Source organism: Lepidochelys olivacea (assembly GCF_965140295.1).
Source record: "Lepidochelys olivacea isolate rLepOli2 genome assembly, chromosome: 5".
NCBI classification, from domain to species: Eukaryota; Metazoa; Chordata; order Testudines; family Cheloniidae; genus Lepidochelys; species Lepidochelys olivacea.
Genome location: NC_140415.1, coordinates 84,770,254 through 84,796,700, shown reverse-complemented (window position 1 = coordinate 84,796,700; position 26,447 = coordinate 84,770,254). Strand labels below are relative to the sequence as shown.

At 40.2% G+C, this 26,447-nt stretch overlaps 1 protein-coding gene across 3 annotated transcripts in view; it reads right to left on the bottom strand.

The window, feature by feature from the left end:
* The window catches only part of AUH (AU RNA binding methylglutaconyl-CoA hydratase), a 187,277-nt gene that overhangs the window by 98,083 nt on the left and 62,747 nt on the right, over window positions 1-26,447 (bottom strand). For all 3 annotated transcript variants that reach the window (XM_084627716.1, XM_084627717.1, XM_084627718.1), the window contains 2 exons: window positions 7,837-7,929; window positions 6,778-6,834 (listed from right to left, as the gene is read on the bottom strand). In XM_084627716.1, coding sequence (XP_084483842.1) covers window positions 6,778-6,834; window positions 7,837-7,929 — 150 coding nt within the window. The remainder of the gene's footprint in view (window positions 1-6,777; window positions 6,835-7,836; window positions 7,930-26,447) is intronic.

The window sequence follows — 26,447 nt, the reverse complement described above, 5'->3', positions numbered from 1 at the left end:
CCACTTTCTATCTTCACCAGCTTCCTTTATCTTTAAATCTTTTTGCTTTATCTCCATTCTTCACCATGTCTATTGATGCATACTTGGTCTTCCTCTATTTTTAGTTCCTTGCACTCTGGTATTTATTGCCATGTATGGTATCCTTTTCAAGTCCATTCCTGACACATGTCCAAATCATCATAGTTGTCTTTCTTGAATTTTCTCTAACAGTGTTGTTTGTTGCCCTACCCATTTTCTTATCAACTTCATTTTTTATTTTCTGCAGTCTTGGAACTCTTAATACTGGCCTTAGCAAATATCTTTCATTCACGGACTTTCCTCACTCCAGTATTCTGACCCATACGGCAGTATTGACACAACAGTTGTCTCATATATGTTGATTTTCATTTTAATCAAAATGTCTTTAGACTTTCAGATCTTGCAGGGTTTTTTTGAATGCCATAGTGGCTAGTCTGATTCTTCTTTTTATGTCATTTTCACGATTCCCATTCTTCAGTACTAGTCCTCCAAAGTACACAAATTCTCCCACTTGTTCTAGTTCTTTGTCTTCAACTTTAATCTTTACCTCTTCCTCTTGTCTTCCAATTGCCATAAATTTTGTCTTCTCCATGCTGATCTTCAGTCTGAATTTTCTGATTTCTTGGTCCATCTTGTCAGTTGTTCTCTGTAAATCCTCCTTAGTCAATGCTATGAGGCCAGTATCATTTGCAAATCTAAAGTTATTTACTGTCCTCCCACATAACATGACTCCTCCCATTTTATCTCTGAGTGTTACCGCCATTACTGCTTCCAGTACCAAGTTGAACAAAGCTGGCAATAGTGTGAATCCTTGCATCACTCCTATGGTCATCCTGAACCATTCCATCAGCTTCTTGTCTATTCTCACTGCTCTCATCAACTTGCCATAGATATTCTCTATCAGCTTGATCAATTTCTTGGGGTGCCAAACATTCTCAAAACTTGCCATAGCCCTTTCTGCCAAATGCTATCAAAAGCCTTTATGAAGTTTATAAAGTTGTTATAGGTTTGGTTGTGTTTGATGTACTTCTGATACCTATCTTATCACAAATACTGATCTACTGTAACAGATCCTGGTCTAAATGTAGCCTGCTCCTCTGCAAGCACCAATTTCACACACTTCATTCTCTGCAATGTGTTGATAAATGATTTTCTGGGCACACTCAATAAGCTGATTCCTCTGTATAAAAAAAGTCATCTAATATATAAACAGTACTATTATCACTTTTCCCCATTCACTAATTTAATAGCTTTTCTCCTCAATTATTTTTGCACCAGGATCGAACGAAAGAGGATTTTTCAGAGTACTTAGCATAATACAGTACTTTATATGTTTAAAGCACCGCTCCCGTTGACTTCAGTTGTAGCAGTAAGTGATCAGCACTTCTGCAAATCAGATCCCAGCGTGATCATGTAATTAATCATGTAATTATGATGATGTAATTAAAGATCATCATAATGTATATACACAATGGGGCTGAATTTAAGGTTGCACAGGCATTATTAATTCTGGCATTTCCTAACTTTTCAAGACTTGACTATTCAATCTTAATCTTGTTTTTTCAGTTTACTTTGTGTGGGTGTCTTCAATTTCCTAGGTTTTAAAAAAAGCTGACTGGAAATAAAGAAGTCTCACCATGTGTCACCAACTACATCTTGGTCATCAGCAAGGTTAGAACCTGTATATTAATCACACAAACCTCTGCTACTTGAGCTAACTCAGTAACTGATAGCAATAGTATGTTTTCCTCCTCTATTTGGAGCAGCTCTAGAGGGAAGATGAATCACTCACTTTGCCAGTGGGTTTCACAGCTACTTGCTGACAGCAAAGGAATGGTGAGACTCGGGAATCTTGGTTCTATTCCAAGCTCTGTAGGGGTGTGAGTCCTAGTGGGCTAGGCTCCCTATTCTCAGTTACAGCCCCACCCTGTCCTGAAGCAACTAGAAGCAGCCATTACTGGGAAAAGTCTGGCTTTGCCCCTGTAGCATGTAGACTCACAGACTTCAAGGCCAGAAGGGACCATCATGATCATCTAGTCTGACTGCCTGCATACTGCAGGCAACAGAGTCCTGTAAAAGACCCATAATCTCTGGCTGAGTTACTGAAGTCCTCAAATCATAATTTAAAGACTTCAAGTTATAAGAGAATACATCATTTACTCTAGTTTAAACCTGCAAGTGTCCTGTACCCCATGCTGCATTGGAAGGCAAAAAGCTCCCAGGGTCTCTGCCAATGTTCCCTCTAATTTTTTCCATCTATGTATGGAATGAATTTTGTTATGTGCACCAATATTAAGGTAATGTGAGGATGTGCGCCACCAGTAGACAAAAAAACCCTAGATATAATATATATTTTTGAAAAGTTACCATAGGGATAATTACTCCAGGCAGGACAGGTTAAGCATTTTAGAACTCACTACTCAAAGAATTAAATTTAAGTGTAAGAGAGAAATAAAAATTATGAAATGCATAGACCAGTCAAAAAACTAAAACAGCAGCACTTCGAAAGAATAAAATTACAGAGAATATACGTGCATTGCAGGAAGTATCACGAAGTAACAACAACAATAACACAAGTATGTGCTGGGAGGTAAGTGTGTGAGAGACAGAGAGAGAATGTGTGTGTGTGTGAGACACACACACAAACACACACAGTGTGTGAATTAGAGACAGAGTGTGTGTGTGCTGGCTGCTGGGGAAGTATATGAGAGACAGTGCGCTGTCTCTTGAAGCGCAGCCACACTCACCAGTCTGAAGGCTCGTTCGGACTGCAACAGACACAAGTTGCCGGATGTGCACAGCTATACCAATCAAATGCACGGCACTCAATTTACTTTTGTGCAGCCACGCAGGCATGCAGCTTAGAGGGAACACTGTTCTCTGCCAATCTGACCCAGGAGAAAATCAGTTAGACTCTAAGCATGTGGGCAAGTCCTACCAGCCAGACACCTGGGAAAGAATTCTCTGTAGTAACTCAGAACCCTCCCCTTCTTGTGTCCCATCACTGGCCATTGAAGATATTTGCTGCTACCAGTCACACATCAGCTATATACCATTGTATGCAGTCTCATCATAATGTCCCCTCCACAAACTTATCAAGCCTAGTCTTGAAGCCAGTTAGGATTTTTGTCCCCACTGCTCCCCTTGGAAGGCTGTTCCGCAACTCCACTCCCCTAATGGTTAGAAACCTTTGTCTAATTTCAAGCTTAAATTTGTTGATGACCAGTTTATATCCATTTGTTCTTGTGTCCACGTTGGTGCTTAACTTAAATAACTCCTCTACCTCCCTGGTATTTATCCCTCTGATGTATTTATGGAGAGCAATCATATCTCCCTCTCAGCCTTCTTTTGGTTAAGCTAAATAAGCCAAACTCTTTGATTCCCCTCTTATAAAGTAGGTTTTCCATTCCTTTGATCATCCTAGTAATCCTTCTCTGCAACTGTTCCAGTTTAAATTCATTTTTGTTAAACATGGGAGCCCAGAACTACACACACTATTCCAGATGAGGTCTCACCAGTGCCTTGTATAATGGTACTAACACTTCCCTGTCTCTATTGGAAATACCTTGCCTGATGCATTCTAGGACTGTATTAGTCTTTTTCACAGCCACATCACATTAGCAGCTCATAGTAATCCTGTGACCAACCAATATACCCAGGTCTTTCTCCTCCTCTGTTGCTTCCAACTGGTAAGTCCCCAGCTTATAGCAAAACGTCTTGTTGATAGTCCCTTTGCACTATTAAATTTCATCTCATTTCTGTTACTCCAGTTTTCAAGGTCCTCCAGAACTTCTCATATGATATTCCAATCCTCCTCCGTATTGGCAATACCTCCCAACTTTGTGTCATCTGCAAATTTTATTAGTACACTCCCATTTTTTGTGCCAAGGTCATTAATGAAACTGTTAAATAAGATTGGTCCCAAGACCAATTCCTGAGGAACTGCACTAGTTACCTCCTTCCAGCCTGGCAGCCTTTCAGTATGACCTGTCTCCCCTTTAACCAATTCCTTATCCACCTTTCAACCCTTATATTAATTCCCACCTTCTCCAATTTAACTGTATCAGATGCCTGATGGAAATCCAGGTAGACTAGATCTACTGCATTTCCTTTGTCTAAAAAGGCAAGTTATCTTATCAAAGAAGGAGATCAATATACCTTTTATAAAACCATGTTATATTTTATCCCAATTACCATTTACCTCTATGTCATTAACTACTTTCTCTTCCAACATTTGTTCTAAGACCTTGCATAAAACTGAGGTGAAACTAACAGGCTTGTCATCTCCTGAATCACTTATTTTCCCTTTCTTAAAAATAGGATCTTTATTAGTAATTCTCCAATCATAGGGTATAACCCCCGAGTTTACAGATTCATTAAAAATCATGGCTAATGGGCTTGCAATTTCATGTGCCAGTTCCTTTAATATTCTTGGATGGAGATTATCCAGGCCCCCTGATTTAATCCTATTAAACTGTTGGAGTTTGACTTCCAACTTGGATGTTGTAATTTCTACTTCCATATCCTTGTTCTCATTAGCCACCCTGCCACAACCCCTAAACTTGTCATTATCCTTATTAAAAACTGAGGCAAAGTATTTGTTGTGGTGTTGGGCCATGCCTAGATTATCTTTAATCTCCACCCCATCCTCAGTGCTTAGTGATCCCACTTTTTCTTTCCATGTTTTCTTTTTATTTATATGGCTATCAAATCTTTTACAATTGGTTTTAATTTTCTTTGCAAGGTCTAACTCTGCTTGGCTTATGGCAGTTCTCACTTTATCCCCACATTCCAAGAGGCAGCTCTCCTTGCTGATCTGTCCCATCCTCCATTCCTCGTAGGCTTTCTGCTTTCTCTTAATCACTGTTTGAAATGTTTGCTCATCCAACTTGGTCTGCAATCCTTCCCTACAGTCACAGTCCAATCACAAGTAGGAGCAGAGAACATATGGAGCATGCTCAGTCACTCTGTAGGGGTGGTGTAAGTGCAGTGTGGTCAACACTAGGAATTGTGAGAGGTTTGAGCAAGCTCAATGAGGATGGAATCTTCGGAGATTTTAGCTGGTAAAATGAAAGAAGTCTCTACCGAGCATGCACAAACTACAATTTTTCAAAGGCTTATAACTCAAGACAGATTTGGGACAGAATCCACGTCTTCATTGCAGACACATCCCTGACAGAAAGGCATGGGGGCACTGGAGCTGTTCAAGGAAAAGCTCACTAGAATTTAACATGGCCAAAACAACATGTTTTTCCCTAGTCTCATTCTTGAAATGACTGAATATCAACCAGCCACTGCTATACTAACTTTGGTTTTCTGCGTCTAGGATGCCATCATCCTCAACACCACCCTGTGGGAGCTCTCTGAAAGAAAAGAACACAGGTAATCAACACCTCCTTCACCTACTCGCACTAAGATCCACTGGTAAGGCAATAATATATCATGATCAACAGCACCACAGACAACTGATAGACCTAAAAATATGTGTATGAATACCTCATCTTCACGCACGGCTAAGAGGGGATCAAACATCAGGATAACCCAGTGCTGTACCTATGACAAACAAAGGTCTGAACTCAAACTGAGAATAAACTAGGAGATCTGAAACACCTAATTAAGCTATTGTGAGATGTCTCATCACAACTTCCTCAATAATCTTAACCAATAATGGAAAATTTGAAACAGGACAAAAAGCATCCAGACTGTCAAATTCAAGTGGTTGTTTCTTATCCAGAGGTTGCACCAATGTTTCCTTAAGGACAGTTGGCACCCTGCTCTCCCTGCTACAAGCATTGACAATTTCCATTAGCAACAGACCTAGTATTTCCCCAACAGCCAGAAAGAACATTACTCCAAAGCTGAAGTAAAAAATTCTCAAAATACTTCCAGCAACATTGGCTAAAGCCCTAGCAGAGAAGTTTTGTTTTCTCAAGATATTGTTCTTCTAGGCAAATAGGACAAAGGCAAATAGCTTGGTTCAAATCAGGGCGCTTTTATCTGGAAAACAAAAATAAATGCCATTCACAGTAGAAGGGACTCAAATCAAACATCATTATTATCCTTTTATTCTTTTCAACCACCCTGAATCCTGAGTAGGGCCAAGTGTCCTTCCAAGTGGAAGAGGGTGTTAAAATAAAATAGTAATCTCTGTCCTCTGAAGATAAAAAAAAAAATCTGAATGAGATAGAGTGATACATACACCACACTTTCACAGTCAGTATCTTCATATAACTGATTAAAAAGCAGTACAAAAGTTGAATTAGTGTCCTAAAGGAACAGATTTAGGAATAGATTGATTTAGTTAGGGTTGGTCCTGCTTTGAGCAGGGCGTTGGATTAGATGACCTCCTGAGGTCTCTTCCAACCCTAATCTTCTATGATGCTAAGACAGTATACAGTGTTGGATCATCAAATTAAATTACCATTTCCGCTATACTAATAGTTACAAATTAATGTTTTTGCACATGCCCCTACACAAATGACATCAGCCTTCAAAGACATTAATCCCATTTACATAACCGTTAAGGCAGGCATCCATTAAAAAAAAAAAAGCCTACATAACTCATTTCTTTAAAGACATCACAAAATCTTTTTACTAATTTTCAGTAGGAAATATGGTTTGAAACTATGTTAATAACACTTAATAAAAAATGCAAAGTTAAACCTAAAATGCATAACCAACAATGCAAAATCACAAGCACCAAGACCACTGGTTAGCAGTTGGGTTATCGTCAGTATTGTACAAGACATAAATTCATACCTGCACCTGGAATGATTGCCAGCTTTGTTTCAACTAGACCCATTTTAGCAGAAGATGCTTGAAAAGAAGCATAAAATGTAATGAGTTCTTGATATAATCTATAGTAAATAATAATTTGAAAAAGTTTATACAAAAGAAGATTCTTTACAACAATCAGTTAATTTATTAAACTTGTCTTCCAAACAACAAACCATCACTTAAAAAAGCATTTGGCTATGGAAATACAGAAAGACACCAAATTGATTTGCATTTATTAAAAGAACTAAGAAGCTATTGCCGTCAAGACAGGCTCTGTACCTCATTAATTTTCACACAGGAAGATTGCTGATGCAAGTAAATTATTTAGATCCAATAATGCAGAGAATTATTTGTAGATTTTAAAGCACTAAAAGAAAGTGGCAATGTTATTATTTAACAACTTGAAATGGTGGGGAAGTCTGTTTCTGACGATTATGAATTCTTTAGCTGACTGACTACTCCCTCAGGGTCAAACAGCTTAATATACTATGAGTATGCTGGCAACTGCTCAAGAGCAAGTTTCCATTTACTTTCCAACAAATGGTTTTGCAGTTCTGACAGCTGGATAGATCAAGGTTCCTCTTTTCATGTGCTGTTGTCACTTTTATTTTATAAGAGCTTAATTGCTTGTTTAATAATACACTCACAAACTAGTTTGGCCTATTTCCTGCAACCTGTTTGTATAGTAACAAATTTTGACGACAAGAGCATTTTAATTATAAAAAAAATTCTCAACCTCTGCCCTAGCCTTCTGGGATCACTGCTAATGATATAGTGAAGACTGCTAACAATAAAATGAAGATCATAAGAATAAATTAAAACAGGCAACAAAAATGCTCTAGCTATCAAGAGTAAGTGGTATGAAATTAAACATCAGCAATGATTTCAGTCAAGTTTCTGCTAAATCACATAGAAATAATTGAGCATATGCAATGTCAGAATATAAAACCAGTTTTATAAGGACTGTTGCCAAGGCAAGGATTAGTCAAGCCTTCTGTAATGCTAATAATCTCCTGTTCATGTAATAGGATTCAGTCTTACCTGCCACTCTTATGTCACAGGCTAATGCCAGTTCTAGGCCACCACCTAATGCAGTCCCATCTATCGCAGCAATTGTTGGTACTGGAAGATTAGCTGCAAGAGAAAGTATCACTTAATACCTGCTCACAATGAACATTTGTGAGTCATTCCTGTATTATCTCTTGTTCAAATTACAATCAGATGAGGAAAAACAGTAACATATCTTCTTCAGTGACGATGCTGATCTTAAAACCAATTGTCCAGAATGATTGTTCAGTGAACATATGACACTCAATCTTTCTGCAACTAAATTGTATTGCAAACTTTCCCTTCAGCAGCTGCTCAGTTCTGCTCTTAATTTATATTGTAAACTCCGAAAGCACAGTCCCTGGCATTACAGAAATAACAAAACATTTAAAATTGTTGTATCTGCAGATTTCAGAGTAGCAGCCGTGTTATTCTGTATTCGCAAAAAGAAAAGGAGTACTTGTGGCACCTTAGAGATTAACAAATTTATTTGAGCATAAGCTTTCATGAGCTACAGCTCACTTCATCGGATGCATTCAGTGGAAAATACAGTGGGGAGATTTATATACATAGAGAACATGAAACAATGGGTGTTACCATACACACTGTAACCAGAGTGATCACTTAAGGTGAGCATTACCAGCAGGAGAGCGGGTGGGGAGGAGGAAGAGAAGAACTTTTGAAGTGATAATAAAGGTAGGCCATTTCAAGCAGTTGACAAGAATGTCCGAGGAACAGTGGGGGGTGGCGGTGGGGGGCATAAACATGGGGAAATAGTTTTACTTTGTGTAATGACCCATCCACTCCCAGTCTCTATTCAAGCCTAAGTTAATTGTATCCAGTTTGCAAATTAATTCCAATTCAGCAGTTTCTCGTTGGAGTCTGTTTTTGAAGTTTTTTTGTTGAGGTATTGCCACTTTTAGGTCTGTAATCGAGTGACCAGAGAGATTGAAGTCTACAGCCAAGCTCTACCACACAACAGCATTTGCTCCAACCCCTCAGACAGAGACAAACACCTACAAGATCTCTATTAAGCGTTCTTACAACTACAGTACCCACCTGCGGAAGTGAAGAAACAGATTGACAGAGCCAGAAGAGTACCCAGAAGTCACCTACTACAGGACAGGCCCAACAAAGAAAATAACAGAACGCCACTAGCCATCACCTTCAGCCCCCAACTAAAACCTCTCCAATGCATCATCAAGGATCTACAACCTATCCTGAAGGACGACCCATCACTCTCACAGATCTTGGGAGACAGGCCAGTCCTTGCTTACAGACAGCTCCCCAACCTGAAGCAAATACTCACCGGCAACCACACACCACACAACAGAACTACTAACCCAGGAACCTATCCTTGCAACAAAGCCCGTTGCCAACTGTGTCCACGTATCTATTCAGGGGACACCATCATAGGGCCTAATCACATCAGCCACAATATCAGAGTCTCGTTCACCTGCACATCAACCAATGTGATATATGCCATCATGTGCCAGCAATGCCCCTCTGCCATGTACATTGGTCAAACTGGACAGTCTCTACGTAAAAGAATAAATGGACACAAATCAGACATCAAGAATTATAACGTTCAAAAACCAGTTGGAGAACACTTCAATCTCTCTGGTCACTCGATTACAGACCTAAAAGTGGCAATACCTCAACAAAAAAACTTCAAAAACAGACTCCAACAAGAGACTGCTGAATTGGAATTAATTTGCAAACTGGATACAATTAACTTAGGCTTGAATAGAGACTGGGAGTGGATGGGTCATTACACAAAGTAAAACTATTTCCCCATGTTTATCCCCCCAACCCCCACCGTTCCTCAGACATTCTTGTCAACTGCTGGAAATGGCCCACCTTGATTATCACTACAAAAGGTTCTCCCCTCCCCCATCCCCCTGCTCTCCTGCTGGTAATAGCTCACCTTAAGTGATCACTCTGGTTACAGTGTGTATGGTAACACCCATTGTTTCATGTTCTCTGTGTATATAAATCTCCCCACTGTATTTTCCACTGAATGCATCCGATGAAGTGAGCTGTAGCTCACGAAAGCTTATGCTCAAATAAATTTATTAGTCTCTAAGGCACCACAAGTACTCCTTTTCTTTTTGTATCTGTAGCCTTGCCAGAGCACAGTTGAAACATACATGTAAATAGCAGCAACTGTAATCAGGTTAGAGCTGGCAGCTCTGTGCATCTGAGCATTGCCAAGTATGGTATCCCCACATCATGATGGGTCTTTTCCAATGTACTTGACCATGGGGGAGCAGCTACTAGATGGCTGAGTAGGGTGAAGTACGGGAAGGAATTCTCAGTCTAGTGATACTAATCTCACCAAACATATCTAACAGGTTGTATGGTCACCAGGGAACTGTGAAATCATGATATTGTTTGCATATCATTTTTATTATAATATATGCATATATAATTGTGATAAAAATATAAGCATCCATCCTCATCTTTATTGATTTTAGGTTCTTTCCTTTCATGTTCACGGTGCACTAAATGAAGACTGGAGGAGAATGCTATTCTAGGGTTTCCTACTTCTTCAGTGTGTGGATCACAATTTAACAAAGAGATAGTAGAGAAGGCAACCTCTGACCAGCTCCCCTCCTATTCATGAGCACATAATATCTCTTTGGAAAATACAGCAATTGGTTACAGAGAAAAGTATCAGGAAACTAATTCATTTTTAGGTGTCTTTATTGCAAAAATAACAGAAACAAAAAGGAAAGCCAGCACAATTTGTACAGCCAGCAGTCTTTAGACCACCAATAAGCAGTCCATAGATCACCTCTAGTTCAGGACCAAGAGTTTTGAAAGTTCTGCATTATTCTATATTACATCTATGCTATTACAGCAATTATTGACTCGTTGAAATTATCTGTGAGTAGTCTTTTACTGCCAATAAAAACTGGCACCAATAAAGCACCCTAAAAAATATTTGTCACTCCAGGCATCAGAAGTTACTTGCAAGGCTCCAAAATAGCTATTACACACACCAGCTACCAGATAGCATATAGGGAGTAAAGGATCAGGAACCAGGCCTACCCAGGTCCTATCTTTGTTCGTCCACTTTTCCCATATATTGTACGTGAAGATAGAAAGGACAGACTTCTCTAATTCCGTTCAGGAACTGAGCTGCCAGCATGATAATCAGGAACCCATATCTATGCCCTTGTATACTAAGCATGACAGAATCTGGCTTCAAAAGTTAAAAGTTGCCATAGATCAACTAACAGAGATAGATAACTGAAAAATAACTCCTGGACCATTGAAAGCTTAATTGCCAGTAATCACAATTTTTAGTGATTATTACCTACATTACTCCTGCGGGAATTCTGTGCCACTGTGCATGCACATAATTTATGAGCCTTGCACATTTTTATTTTTGCGCAGAAAAAGCTTCTGCTGAAAAGTTGCTGCAGTTCCGCCTTTTGCCCACTAGAGGGTGCTGTGACAACAGCCCACAGCAGCAGCTCCCATCAGAAAATAACTTCTGCAGGTCTGCCTTTTGCCCACTAGAGGGCACTGTGGCAATAGAACACAGCAGCTGCTCCCAGCCCAGCTAGGGAAGAGAAAGAGCCTGCAGAGCCTTCTTCACAGTACCTGTAGGGCCAGGTCAGGAGACCAGGGCTATGGAGAGATAGACAGTGTGGGGATGCGGGGGGGGGGGAGTCAGACAGGGGCTCATAAGGGCTAGTCGGGGAGGGCAGACTGTGGCAGGGGCTCAATGGGAGATGAGGCTTAGGGCCAAAGCGGGAAGAGGTGCAGGGCCACATAGGGATGGGGGAATGGCTGAGTGGGGGCACAGAGACACATAGGGATGGGGGACAGGGTGCAGGGCCACATAGGGACAGGGGGTGCTTGAGTGGGAGCACATGGGGACAGAAGGAGGGGGTGCAGGGCCACATGGGGATGCAGAAGTGGGTGTCTGAGCGGAGATGGAGTGACACATATGGACAGGGGGTGCAAGGATACATGGGGATGGGGAGTGAGTGTCTGACTGGGGGTGGAGGGACACATGTGCCTGACTGAATGGGAGAGGCTAGGGGTCAGCCAGGGTCTGCATGGGGGGAGCTCCCTAACAGTCCTTCCCTTCCCCTGCCCCCATACCCAACAACCCTCCAAGTTCACCCCCAGGCTCCTTCCCTCTAACTCAGCTCCTCTGTTACCTGACTCCACCCAGCCTTTGCACTGCTTCTGGGGTGTGTGGGAAATATGGTTCTGTACTGTAGTTTAAATGAATTATTGCTCAGAGTTCTGCATTAATATGCCTACTAAGGAATCTACTTGTCAAAAAACATTTTCTGATGTTGTTGTTGTCTGTATTGTTACAGACATACTTGCTGACAAGTATCTTGAAATAAAGGACCAAAAATACTTGAAACTGGTGTGATTATATTTGAATTATTTATTTTAACAAATAAAATATGCAGAATTTTGCAGAATTTGAAAATACTGTGCACAGATTTTTTTCATTTTTTGTTGCAGAATTTTTTATTTTGGGGGGCAGAATTCCCCCAAGAGTACTAAGAGGATTCTCTTGAGAGGATAGCAAATAATCACAGCCTCCATGGATAATGTTCTGAGTACTAACTAAATAATGACTGGAGGACTCAAAGCTAGGCTGCTTCATTTGGTGGTAAAGTAGATTAGTCATTTAGAATGTTAGCTACAGTGCAAACCAAACACACCATCCCACAAGGAAATGAAGACTCAGGAGTAGAAAAATATTATAAAATCAACTTGTTTTAAAGAATTACAGCTAAAGTTCCTAATAAGCAGTTCTAAAATTCAAAACTCAGAAATAAAAAGGAGTTTGGTTTTCTTTACCTCGTGTTAGCATGCTATGCCATCACTTCACAATGAGTTTAATTCTAAAGAGCCAATTGCAAACTGGCAGTTGACTGAGTGACACTTGAAAGGTAGTCTCTGAATTCTCCATAGCTGCTCTGTGCTAATCTGTGACATGCACATATCAAAAGAACAGTAGAATTATCCATTTTAACATCCTTTCACATAACAGAAAAAAATAAACATAAATGTAAAACTGTAATTGTTTTGGATAAAAAAAATTGCGTTCCAAAGTAGTAAAAATTAACATCAAGGGTACAGCCTGCTGGAATATTCACAGATTGCTTGTGTTATCTTCATTTTTGAAATACTGTATGCATAAAACAGTCCAGTTCAAAGCAATTCTGATCAAACATTTGAAGATCAAGTCCTGCAGATTCAGTTGATTTGGATGCACTCAGATTTGAAGAATGCTAAATTGAGCAGATAGTCATGTCAGTCTCAACAATGATTTTATATGGCAAGACTCAGTTGCCAAATGGTGAGTGACAGACAAAATCTATTTAAAGCCTTTTCCAGCAGCTTGTTTTATTCCAGAACATTCCACAATTTCAGTCACTCTCTGGAATGGTTTTGACACACTGTAAATAAAGGCACACCACATTAAGGCATGTTTTGCATATCCTAGTCAGCAGCTGGGCAATAGGAATAGATTTCAAATGTGATTAGTATTTATCAATGCAGAATCACAAGCTGCAAGGTGCAAGTCTACAGAAGGAATTAAAAGTATGGTTGGGTGGGCAGATTAATGAATAATTTAACAGAAAAATAGAGAGTGCAAAATACAGACCAGATAGGTAAAGTAATCTATTCTAGTATAGAGCTGAAAGTTGTCTTTAGAGGGAGAAGTAGTAAAAACTTTAAAAAAAGGTCTAGGTAATAAGGTAACACATTAAAATATATACAGAAGTTAGGGTTGTGTCAAAGTATAGCAGAGCATCAGAATAAGGAATCAAAGGCAAAATAAGGCAGGTCATATAATGAATTTCTGAAGGATTATTTCACACATCACATACACTGTGAGTCACGAAGCAAAAAGGCCAAGGACCTTAAGTCATCTAAGAGAAACAATAATTCACCAAAAATACAATTCAACTACAATTTCTAAACAAAAACTTGATGGGAGAGGTAATTCCCTGCATTTATTTTGTATTACTGGCAAAGGTACAACATTAAGGAACTCAGACACCACAGTGGTGGATACAATATAAAAACCTAGGTAGGTAGATCACACAGCCAAACAGAAAACTTCAAAAGCTGTGTCCAGAATTGAGGATTCATAACACTGCAGATTGTTATAACAACACTGGTAGGTATATGGACCTTCTAGTGTATGGTAGCAGGGTCATACAGCCAGTTAACACATGGCAAGCTAGTGCGCTGTAGATTTACACCCTGGCTTTCCACCCAAAAAGCGTCCACGTAAACAAGCCCTAAAATAACTGTCTGATTGGAGGTGGGTAGTAGGAGTCCTAACAATAACTGCAGAACAGTCCTACTAAAGTTGGCATCTGGTCTGGAAGCCTCTACTTAAGAGCAGTGTCTTGTAAATGTGTGGACCAAAGCTCCACTTAGCAAATTTCAGAAATGGGGCCTCTCATCAAACAGGGCGCATAGGCTGCGTGAGCTCTAGTGCAGCAGTTTTCAAACTGTGAATCGGGACCCCAAAGTGGGTCGTGATCACATTTTAATGGGGTCACCAGGGTTGGCTTAGACTTGCTGAGGCCCGAGGCCAAAGCCCAAGCCTCACCAGCTGGGGGCCGAAGTCCAAGGACTTCGGCCCTGAGCAACGAGAATCAGGTTACAGGACCAGGCTTCGGTCCCACCCTGGAATCGTGTACTAATTTTTGCTGTCAGAAGAGGGTTGCAGTGCAATGAAGTTTGAGAACCCCAGCTCTAACGGAATGAGCTCCAATGTGACTCTAACCAGGCTAACTTGTAACATGCCTTTAAACAGTTGAAGACCCATTTAGATAATTTCCATGAGACTATTGCCTTCCCCTTAAACTTTTCTGCAAAAACCACAAACAGTCTAGGTGTGTTCCTGAATAGTTTTGTCCTGTCAATGTAAAAAATGATAGTGCCCTTACCACATCAAGTGTTTGCAGGTTAACTTCCCCAGAGATGGAGTGAGGCATGGGGATGAAAATTGGGAGATAATTAAACTGGTTCACATGGAATTCTGAAAAAACTTTGGGCAGGAACTTGGATGAGGACTAAGTGACTCTGTCTTTATGAAACACTGTATAAGAGGGACCCATCATTAGGGCTTGAATTTCCCTTACCCTTCAAGATGATGTAATGGCCAATAAAAAGGCAGTCTTTGTAGATCTATGGTAAAGGAAAAAGGCCTCTAGGGGATTAAAGGCAGAACCCACCAACCTTGCTAATCCTATACTGAGGTTCCAAGAAGGACAGGGATCCTAAACTGGGAAAATATATGAATAAGGTCCCTAAGGAACACGACCATTGCACAGTGGGAAATACAGTATGACCCTGGATAGGAGGATGATGTGCACATACTGCTGCAAGATGGATCGTTATGGTCCACCAGCTGTTAGAAAGTCCATTTTGTTTCAGAGCTAGTAAATAGTCCAATATTGCTGAAACTGGTAATGTCAAGGGTGACAACTGGTGCTGAAATGCCTAACTAGAAAACCTCTTCTGTTTAGCTTTATAAGTCAGTTAGTCTAGCTGAGGATTCCTGCTTTGGAGCAGAACATTCTGAACTTCAATTAAACAGCTTCTTTCAGTGGATGTCATCAAGACAGCTTCCAGACTAACAAATGTAATAAAGGTGGGTCTGGATCTGATGGTTGTTCCACAAGACTAGAGCAGGTACAGTCATGTCAGCTAGAGCAGGTACAGTCATGGGGGGCTGTGTTGAGTGATTCATCAGATCTGAATACCAGAACTACCTGGCCCATGTTATTATAATCATCAGTCCAGAGTCTTGCCTCAATTTCCTCAGAACCTTCAGTATCATGGGATGGGCAGAAAAAGCATATATTAGTCCCAGTGACCAAAGGATGAGAAAAGTGTCTGCCAGGAGCCCAAACTCAACACTTCTCTGGACCAAAATGTTTGAAACTTGTAGTTTTGGCTTGTAATAACCAAGTCTATTTCTAGGAATCCTCACTTGCAAAAGATGTTCTGAATATTTGACAAACTACTCAGGGTTGTTTGAGAATTACTGCTGAATTTGTCTGGTAAGGTGTTCCAAAGATCAATAAGATTTTGAGCCACTGATGTGATTTGATTTGGAATGCACCATGTCCAGAGCCAGATGGATTCCAGACAAGAGTCGAGATGACTTGGTTCCTCCTTCTCTGTTCATGTAATGCACAGCTGTGTTGTTGTCTGTCAGCACCTGGATTGTAGCTCTTCAGAGTAAAGGCAGAAATACATTGCATGCCAAGTGGAAGGCTCTGCGTTCCAGGATATTTATATGCAGATGAGCTCCCTGAGGGGACAACATGCCTTGAGTTATTAAGTAATCTAGATGAGCTCACCATCTCCATTGTGAGTGTAGACATACATCATTAGTGCCTTAGTAGGTAGAAGTGCAGAGAAACTTATTCCCTTGCATACCTGAAGAGGAGCTTTCCACCAGTTTAACATGACAGCTTCTTGACCAACATGTCCATGTGGTTTCTCCTGGATATATACACTGTTTTCAATCATCCTTGCATGGAACATAGGTGAAGTCTTACAAACTGCATCATACAGGTGCATGAGGCCATGTGTCCCAGATATCTAAAGTATGCTCTTACTGATGGTTTTGGGTGAGCCTGAAGTTGGTTAATGAGGTTTACTGTCACCTGGAATGATTCCTACGGAAGATCAGATCTCACTGACCTGGAATCTAACAGTACTCTAGTGAATTCTATGCTTTGTTCTACAATGAACAAGTTTGGATTTCTCTGTTGACTTTGAGTTCCAGGTTGTGAAGAGCTTTAATGGTCACCTGTTGGAGTGATCTTCCTCAAATCAGCCAGTTGCTGAGGTATATATAGCTTTGGACTTCTTTTCTCCTTAGATCATCCTCATAACTTGTCATTCCAAAACTGCAGCCAAGACCTGGTGTTGTCACTTGTCTCAAATAGTTCCTCAGGGGTAGGATGTTGACGGGGACACAGGATCAGGCAGTGTTCAAGTGTTTGCTTTGGCTCTTCACTTTTGGGGTTATTCCTCAGCTTCTACTTGATCATATTGTCTACAGTCTTTGTCATCCTAACTTGCACTCAATTTAAGGTACAGCAGTATTTTCATTCAAGATCAGTGCTTGGGGAGGGAATCGTTCTGAAGACAGGTTCTCCAGGATCATTGGAATATCTTGCCATTTTGTTACTCTGTAGCCTTGCACAGAGGTATTTTGGGGTAAAGGATTTTCAGAGGCAAAGTTTTTTGTGGACTTTAGCCTCTTGCATGGTCATATGTGCCCATATAGTCTCAAATTTTATGCACCTGGTTTTTGTCCCTCCTTTCTACTGAAGGCATCCTGCCTCACTGATGATGGTGTAATCCCTGTGAGGCAGTGTAGAGACAGCATCCAGGTCGGTTTCAAAGTACCTGTGATGATCCTATAGGCTAGACTGAGTTCAGTATCAATTGTGTGTGCATGGCTTGAACACGACCATACCAGAACACAGTACTCTACAGCTGAGTAACACAAGTCAAGACTGGTTGCTCTGTGTATTTTGAGGTCAGCTCCCCATTTTGTACTGTGTACTCCTGAGCTAGTGCAAGTCTGTCAACCAACATTGGGAATCACACCTCCCAGCTGCAGTGTAGACATACCCTTTGTGTCTTTCTCCCAAGGTGTTGATTTGGGAGGCCCTGTCTGCTGCAACCTCTCAGACAGCAGCTACCACAAATAAACCTGGTAACTACATGGAAAAAGTATTCAAATCCCTTGGAAGAGACTTTGTACCTCCTATCAGCTCACTTGGACATGGCCAGAATAGATGCTGGTACGTGCCACAGGCCTTTCACAAGCTCCAGCAGTCCCTCATTTATAAGTATGATGAGCCCTTCCCCAGGCATGGAAAGGCGCAAGATGTTCAGAAGTTTGTGAGGATGTTCCTGCACCACTTCCAGAGGCATATCTAGAGTCGTTGCCATTAGCTTAATGAAATTATCAACTAAAGGAACAATTGAGGGATTTACTGCTTCACTGGGAGACGAGGAGGAGACTGGAGCAGGAATAAATTGATCTTCCCATACAGATGTAATTCCTCATCACTTTCTCCTGCCTTTGCAGGATCTGAGGCTGCACTAGCTCATCTGGCTATGTGGGTTTATAGTGCCTCTTTGGGAAAGGTGATCTAGGCCTAGAATGGTTTGAAGATGCAGGCCATGAATTGTGAATTTGGCTGTTCCACGAGGGCATTCAGTAGGGCCAAAGCTGATATAGGTATTGGTACTGGGATAGGGGACACATGAGGGGAGGGGGGAGTACAAAAAAGAATGCTCCCTATGAGCCCTGGGTTCTTTCCTGCTCTCCCTTACAGATCCGTCCTCAAAAATCTCTTCCTGACTCCCACTTTGCCAACCTAGGAGAAGGAGGAGGCTGCTGCTATGTAGGAGATGAGTCCCAAGTACATACCTTGGAATGAAGGTGAACAAGTACACCATTTTCAAGACAGGCACCGTCCTGTGAGGAATTCTCTGTTTCTGCTGGGCTCCCACTAACAAGGTAGGGCATGAAGTCTGTATCAGAGATATCTCCTTTACCTACCATGTCAATAGACTTAATAGCCAGTGGCTTAGTTATCACCTCTTTCATTCAGGAAACCCCAGTACAGGGACCACTGTTAAATCACTTGGTACCATACATGTGCTGGGTACTAAAACACTAGGTACCAATGCGCTGGGCACAAAGGAACAGAATTCCAATGTTGCCTGTACAGAAGCACCATTTGCCAGCATGCTGGGTTGAAGAACCAGTACTGAGGTTAGTGGGTGCCATCAGTGCTCTCTTAACAGTTGGGACCAGGGCACCAGAGGGATTCTTCCCAGGCCATTGGCTGCTTGACTGCTGAGCCCCAGTCAACATGACTTGTGTCATAAATATAAAGGGAAGGGTAAACCCCTTAAAAATCCCTCCTGGCCAGAGGAAAAATCCTCTTACCTGTAAAGGGTTAAGAAGCTAAAGGTAACCTTGCTGGCACCTGACCAAAATGACCAATGAGGAGACAAGATACTTTCAAAAGCTGGGAGGAGGGAGAAAAACAAAGGGTCTGGGTCTATCTGTATGCTGCTTTTGCTGGGGACAGAACAAGAATGGAGTCTTAGAATTTAGTAAGTAATCTAGCTAGGTATGTGTTAGATTATGATTTCTTTAAATGGCTGAGAAAATAGCTGTGCTGAATAGAATGAATATTCCTGTCTGTGTGTCTTTTTTGTAACTTAAGGTTTTACCTAGAGGGACTCTCTATGTTTTGAATCTAATTACCCTGTAAGGTATTTACCATCCTGATTTTACAGAGGTAATTCTTTTCTTTTTACTTCTATTAAAAGTCTTCTTGTAAGGAAACTGAATGCTTTTTCATTGTTCTAAGATCCAAGGGTTTGGGTCTGTGGTCACCTATTCCAATTGGTGAGGATTTTTACCAAACCTTCCCCAGGAAGTGGGGTACAAGGGTTGGGAGGATTTTGGGGGGGAAAGACGTGTCCAAACTCCGTTTTCTCAGGAACCCAGATAAAGTTTGATGGTGGCAGTGGAAATCCAAGGGCAAAGAGTAAAATAATTTGTACCTTGGGGAAGTTTTAATTTAAGCTGGTAAAAGTAAGCTTAGGAGGTTTTCATGCAGGTCCCCACATCTGTACCCTAGAGTTCAGAGTGGGGAAGGAACCTTGACAACTTGTGAATCCTATACCTCAATTTAGTAGACACCAGACAGAGTGATCTATGGCTTAGTTCAACTCTGGAGTATTGCTCCTTCCTAACCTTGCCAGAGGTCAAAACTGGAATGGAAATGGATGACAGGGACTTCTTGGTTGAGGTAGCCAGAGAGCTCAGGGTGGAATCTCAACTCATTAGAGAGCTCAAGGACAGGGACTGACAGAGGACTGAGGGACCAGCTGCATCGTTTCTTTTGATGTCCAAGGTAGCTTGCATAAAAAGATCCAGGAGGAACAATTTTAAGTGAGCTTGTCCACCTTTCTAAATCCATTTAGAGAAGGAATGACATATGGTAAATTGCTAAGGAACATGTCCTTCTCCTAAATGAAACTTGTATCTAGAGTATTCAACATTAAAGTACTGAAGATTAACAGAAGGAGCATGTTTTAAACCCCACAGATTTTGCTTCTACTGTTGAAGTAGTAGAGTTCGTGTGTGGGGAGAAAGGATAGCGGTCCTAGCCTAAAAAACAGAACCTGACTAAAATGGTTGCTTGGGTTTGTGTTGGTAACAGACAACAAAACTAACAACTAGCACACTGAACAGAGAAGCAGGCAGACACTGCAAGAGTTCCATCTCGCTGCCATGGACAGTAAGAAGGAAGTGAGGGGTGGCTGGGCCCTCTTTGCCCTTTATGCTTTCAGGTGGGGGACAGGAAGACAGAATGCAGGCATGGTCCCAGCAGACACTGCTGGCTAAGAGAATCTGATTAAGCATACAAGGCGCATACGCACAGGAGTGGACTCCACATGGATAATCACTTGAAGAAGAACACTATAGATATTTGTTCTGTGCAAGGGTATGTCTACACAGCAAATAAAAACCCATGGCTGGCCTGTGCCAACTAACTCGGGCTCGCAGGGCTCAGGCTGCAGGGCTGTTTCACTGCTGTGCAGACTTCTGGGCTTGGACTGGAACCCGGGCTCTATGACCCTGCAGGGTTGGAGATTCCAGAGCTCTGGCTGCAGCCTGAGCCCAGAAGTTTACATAGCAATGTAATAGGTCCGCAGCCTGAGTAGGCTGGCATGGGCCAACTGCCAGTTTTTCTTTGCTGTGTAGAAATACTCTAAGAGGACAATTTATGAAGTCCACTCATCTTCAGAATGTTGGAAGCTATCCCCGGTAAGCTTCAGAAATTTCTGAAGAATTTAAGTTTTCACTTATGACCAAGATTTTCAAAATTAACTAGTGATTTTTGGTACCTCAATTTATGAATGCTCATCTTCAGACACCCACGGAGGCTTGATTTTCAGAATGTGCTGAGCTCCCACCTCCCAGAAAATTCACTAGGATTGACCATGAACACCTTTAAAAATGTGCTAGCTGATAAGTCTATAACAGGTGCTAAGTGGTGTTTAAAATATGTTAATTAAAACATGCTAGCTACAATACAAGCAAATTTCCTAATCTATACAGGCCCATAATCTCACAGGTATTTTTCACTTTGGTTCAAAGTCTTAGGCCATGTCTATATTAGCACTTACATTGGCAAAACTTTTGTCGCTCAAGGGTGTGAAAAAACATAAGCCTTGTGCGCACAGCGCTACGTCAGCAGGCTACCACCATAGCTACCGCTGCTCGCTGAGATGGTTTTATTATGTCAATGGGAGAGCTATCCCCCATTGGCATAACATGGCTACACAAGTGCTCTTACAGTGGCACAGCTGTATTGGCACAGCTGTTCTGCTGTAAGCTTGTAAGTGTAGACATGGCCTTAGTTCTCATGCTAGCACGTGTCAAGTAAATGTTTTCAGGCCTTAATAATAAAGTCTCTACACCAGAAAATTGTACTGAATTAACTAAAAGCTGGTCCACACAGAGTGAAATTGATACAAACACTATATTAATTTAGAAACAGATTGATATAGTTAAATTGGTGCAACCCCCTAGTGCGGTCACAGTTATACTGGTATAAAGGGGATTATATCAATATGGTTTATTTCTGTAAATTTTCAAAAGTGTAAAAATATTGTGTGTAGACAAGTCCCTAAGTCAACTGAGAAACCAATTTAGTTAAATTGGTGCAACCTCTTTGTGGAGACATTCTTAAAACCAAACTAAATTCTCACAGAGATATGGCGTATGTTTCTGAGGACTGTAGTCAGACATTGCTCTGATCTTTGTTTTGCAGGATGAGTTTGCTGAGGAGTGACAAATACATGCTGCAGTAATCACTGCTACTTGATAGAGTTTATATTGCTAATAGCCTTGCAAAGGAAAAATTATAAAGTCAATAAAACACAATAAATGCATATGCAGATCAGGAAGTACTATAAAGTATTTTGAATATGGATTCACAAGGATTTCAGTTATTCAAATACAGACTGGAATAACAATGGTGAAAAATCACTGAATGGATATACATGACATGGCAGTGCACAACAATTTCCTTACACAGTCTGTTGAGCAACTAACAATATCAGACGGTATTTCTGACTTTATAGTGGCAATTAAAGTAAGTATGACAAATAATATAGCACTCTTAAAGCCTCGCTGTTTCTACAGCTACTAATAACACTGCATTTTAAATACTTTTGAGACTATATTAAACAGCAATTATCAACAGTTGAAAGAAAACATTTCAAAACAATGTGCAATGAGTTTTTCTTTAAAACAAAACAAAAAAATGGTGTTATCTGTTGTCTGGATCAATGGCTACACTTAAGTTAATCAGACTGACATAGAAGGTGCAAATCTAAGGTCATCATGATAGCATCTAGTTCAGAGAGATGGGCAGAAGAAGAATATAACAAATCTCACAATACAACATTGTCCTGGCTCTAAAATTGCAAATGTTCTGGCTCCATTTCTGAAAAACGGGTGGCTGGCATAGTTTCCGACTGAGATACTAGGGGCAACTGACTTCAGTATTGGTGACACTACAACTGGGTACTAATCTGAAGAATGGAGTGTGGATCAGAATAGGGACAAAATACTTTTCTAGTGTACTGTTTAGTTGAACACTAGTCCCAGAAGAACTAGGAGGATATAATCCTACTAATTCCATACCTACTCTTCTGGTCATGTGAATCATCTTTTATATATTGTACACAGTGAAAAGAGAGAAAGGAATGTTGCAGCTGGAATGCATTTGCAGCTTGTTTCCTATCTCAAATAATGGATTTTGAACTACATAAAGACACCAGGGTCATCTGATTAAAAATGGGTTGCATCTGTCAATGATCTATGCAGTACTGGAGAGTCATGCACTGTAGACTGAGAGATATATAGAAAGTGCTGCAATTCATTATGAGTGTAAAGACATACGGAAACAGTGACAGATGTACTACATACGTATGCCTGAGGCACTAGTGAAGAGGGAGAGCCTTCTAATATTACCATACTCAAAAGACATCTCCCTCTCTAATATCTTTCCTAGTATATTTATCAAGAAGGCCTAAGGAACAGTGGTGCTCTCTAGATAACTAAGTGATTGCCCAAAAGATGATTAAGTAGAGCTAGTCATTGTGTCACAGTAAATTATACAAAGTGATGGTCTTATCACTGGGAGAATGAGAAGAAAGAGATAAAAATTACAATATCCAGTAAAAATGTCAAATTATGACTTTCTTCAAATGTTATTTTATTTATTAATATGTTAAAAGGCATGTTTATCAATATAATTTATTTCATACTGAAGACTTCTTGTAACCACTTAACATTTAAATATAGCTTAAAACTGCAACTTCCACCCTGCAGGCTCATTCCTACAATAGTGGCAGTGAAGAAAGATAAGGAGAAGAGGCTACTTCTTTAGTGCTGATTTACTACTTCAACCTCTGCAAATCATCTGGATGCAATTAGCAAAATATTTTCAATAGGCCATAGATTTACATAAGAGTTTTGACTCTAGACTGGTGATGATTTAAAACCAAATATTAAATTAATGTAAAATTGCTATAACCACTAGGGTTTTGGCTTTACGATAATTTAGTTTGTGTCTAAATATTCATATTCCACCATTCACGGTTACTTGCATGAAGAGGCTTCTCTTAAATATGTTCATTAAACAAGTCTACGCACTCAGGAGCAACAGCTCAATAAGAGGTTACCTTAAACTGAGATTTTAGTCTCACAAAATATAATCTACTTTAGTGAGTGGCAAGCACATTCAGTTAAAACAACTTAAATGGTCCTTATATTAGGAACATTTTTTCTGATTTCCTGTAAAAAGATTAAAAACAAAAATAATTTTAAATCTTTTTACAGGAAATCAGAAAAATTAAAATATCACAAGAGACAGAATTTTAGCCATTAATTCATTTTCTTTATTCTCAAAAATAACAATATCAAATGCCAATGCACTGCTTTTTCAGATTAAGACCCCACATATGTTCAGGTTTTGTTTGAAATGAAGAATTAGATGTTGTGTATACTATGGTTATCAAAAAATGAAAGGTAAATTTACAAATCTAATAAGGGCTTAACAACACTAAAATGCATATAACTTCATAAAAAGGATATGCTGGATTCTCATTCCTGGAGAGTAAGAAGGTCAAGGGATATCTCAAAAAAAAAAGAATAGCGCTGCAAATAGTACAATAACAAGGCTAATGCCAACAGCGTAAATAGGGAATGAGTTTGTGATTCTCCTGTTGTTATACATAGCATAAACATAAATAGGAGAAATCTATCTTTTACCAGTCCAAAAGCAAACACGACCTTCAAGTCTACAGAGAATTCACTCACTGGCCAATTAAAAATAAAGGACATCCTGAAATAAACAAGAACTTCTTTTCAGAATGGGAAAGTTAGTTTCTTCTTCCCTTAACTTGAAAACAAGTTCTGTAATGAAAGTCTGAAAAAGATTCACTCCTGGAGGTCCAATCCAAGTAAGAATGCTCTTAAAATGCTAGAGAGAGAAGAAAGTATAGCTACTTTGCAGAAGTCTGTGATGCAAACATCTGGGAAGTGGACCCATAGTAGCAATCTTCCCACAAATCCAGCAAACCTATTCTCAGGTTAGCCAGGCTATAACAATGCAAAGTGCAACCAGATATCCATTTAACACAGTCCGCATTGCTCAGCAAACTGATGCTAAAAGAAACAAGAACTTGAAAAGAAGGGAAAAAAGCTTTATATTAAGGGCTTAGTCCATTCCAAATAGAACTCTCATAATATTTGACACCGAGACTATGGAAAGGAGCTTAGTATGGGTATTGCAGGGATGAGAAGAATATTGGCAAGCCAATTTAAGGCAGCACACCAACCCCAACTTAGAGAAGAACGTCACCTGAGTTTGCCGCACCACCTTCACCTTGTAAAACTGATGATATAAACTTGTAAAACTGATGATGTAAAACTGATGGTATAAAGCTCAGTCAGTCACTAAAGAGTGAAGCTTTACTCAGATTCTGAGCTGCAGCCACCAGGAAAAGGACTTTCTGCATAAGAAACTTAAGCTCATAGGAACTGAGTGCTTCAAAAAGGTGCTTTCATCAGTTTTTATCAGGACCTACAAGACAATGGGCTCCCTGCTCCCAAAATTTCAAAAGTGTCAAGCCACGCAAGAACCTCACTACATGGGCTAAAGAGATGCTAGTTCAACATTTAGTTTATGATAAGGTGAAATAGCTGTCAGGTTTATCTATATGGACTTAGTTTTTAAGTTAAAACAAGACAGATGAAAGTTGGTCAAACCATTTTTGTGCAGGGCAAGCGAAGGAGATCATTTGTGCCTGACTTCATCCCACAAACCTTTTCCTGTTGGTGTTGAGAATCTTTTTGATAGGTGGCTTCAAAGATGTCAGAGACACTTTGCCAATGGATCTCTACACTGTCAGGAACCAAGCTGTCAGGAAAAGCGCTCTCAGCTTGGTAAGGACAAAGGTGCCTTGGTTTTTAATGATGATCTGAGACCAGGCTCTTAGCCTGATAGGATCTGCTTTGACCACATGCAACAGAGTTGATAACCTCACCCATCTGAGCATGGGGTTGTTAGAAGATAATGAGCCCTCATCTGTACTGAGCTTTGCCAGAACCTTTACTAGTAGTAGAAAGGTATATAGGAGTCACCTTTTTCAGTAAATAGAGAAAATGTTACTTGCTGATACAGACTTTTCTTATTACTAGGAGCAGATTATTGCCAGTATCTTGTTCAGGTGAGTTAAGAAGAGAGCTACCTCTGGTGTCTCCCCAACTGGAAGATCTGGTCTCCTAATCTCCAATCCATAGACCATGTGTTAGATCAAGTTAGTTTGCCTGTGATCGTGTTTTTCTTCCCTGTTAAATGTGTGGTAATTAGGAATAGCCTAATACAGGAGATGCAACTTTCGGCTTGTTTCTGTACTATACTGTGGCCCACCTCTGTCTGACTCAGGACCACCAGGTATCTGAAGGTCATCAGTGCAAGCAGAACATTTATAAGAAACTACTCTTCCCAGAGAGACATTTCCCCAGAAGTGAAGACTTTCAGCATGGGCTTCCCATCCTAGGTTGGTTATATCCATGGTCACTACAAGGTGGTGTTTGGAAGTTCTTTCATAATTGCTAATTGTCACTGCACTGCCACCAGGTCAGAAAGACTTGTTAGAAAACTGTGTAAAAATTGTGTTAGTCAAATAAACATACTAAATAATGTTAGAGAAATGATTATATATATTCTTATCATTATATATATATATATATATATATATATATATATATACTATATGTATATATAGTAATATAAGAAAATATAAAAAGGAAGTTTTGCTTTTGTATGTGTCTCTGCTGATGTAGCATTTCAGAATTTAGCTGAAATTGCTTCAGGGTTGTGTAAACCATGAAAGCTGGTTTGTGTGCCTTAGCTGTAAAACCTTGTCCTGTGTAAACAGCAGAGTGAAAAAGTGTCCTGAAG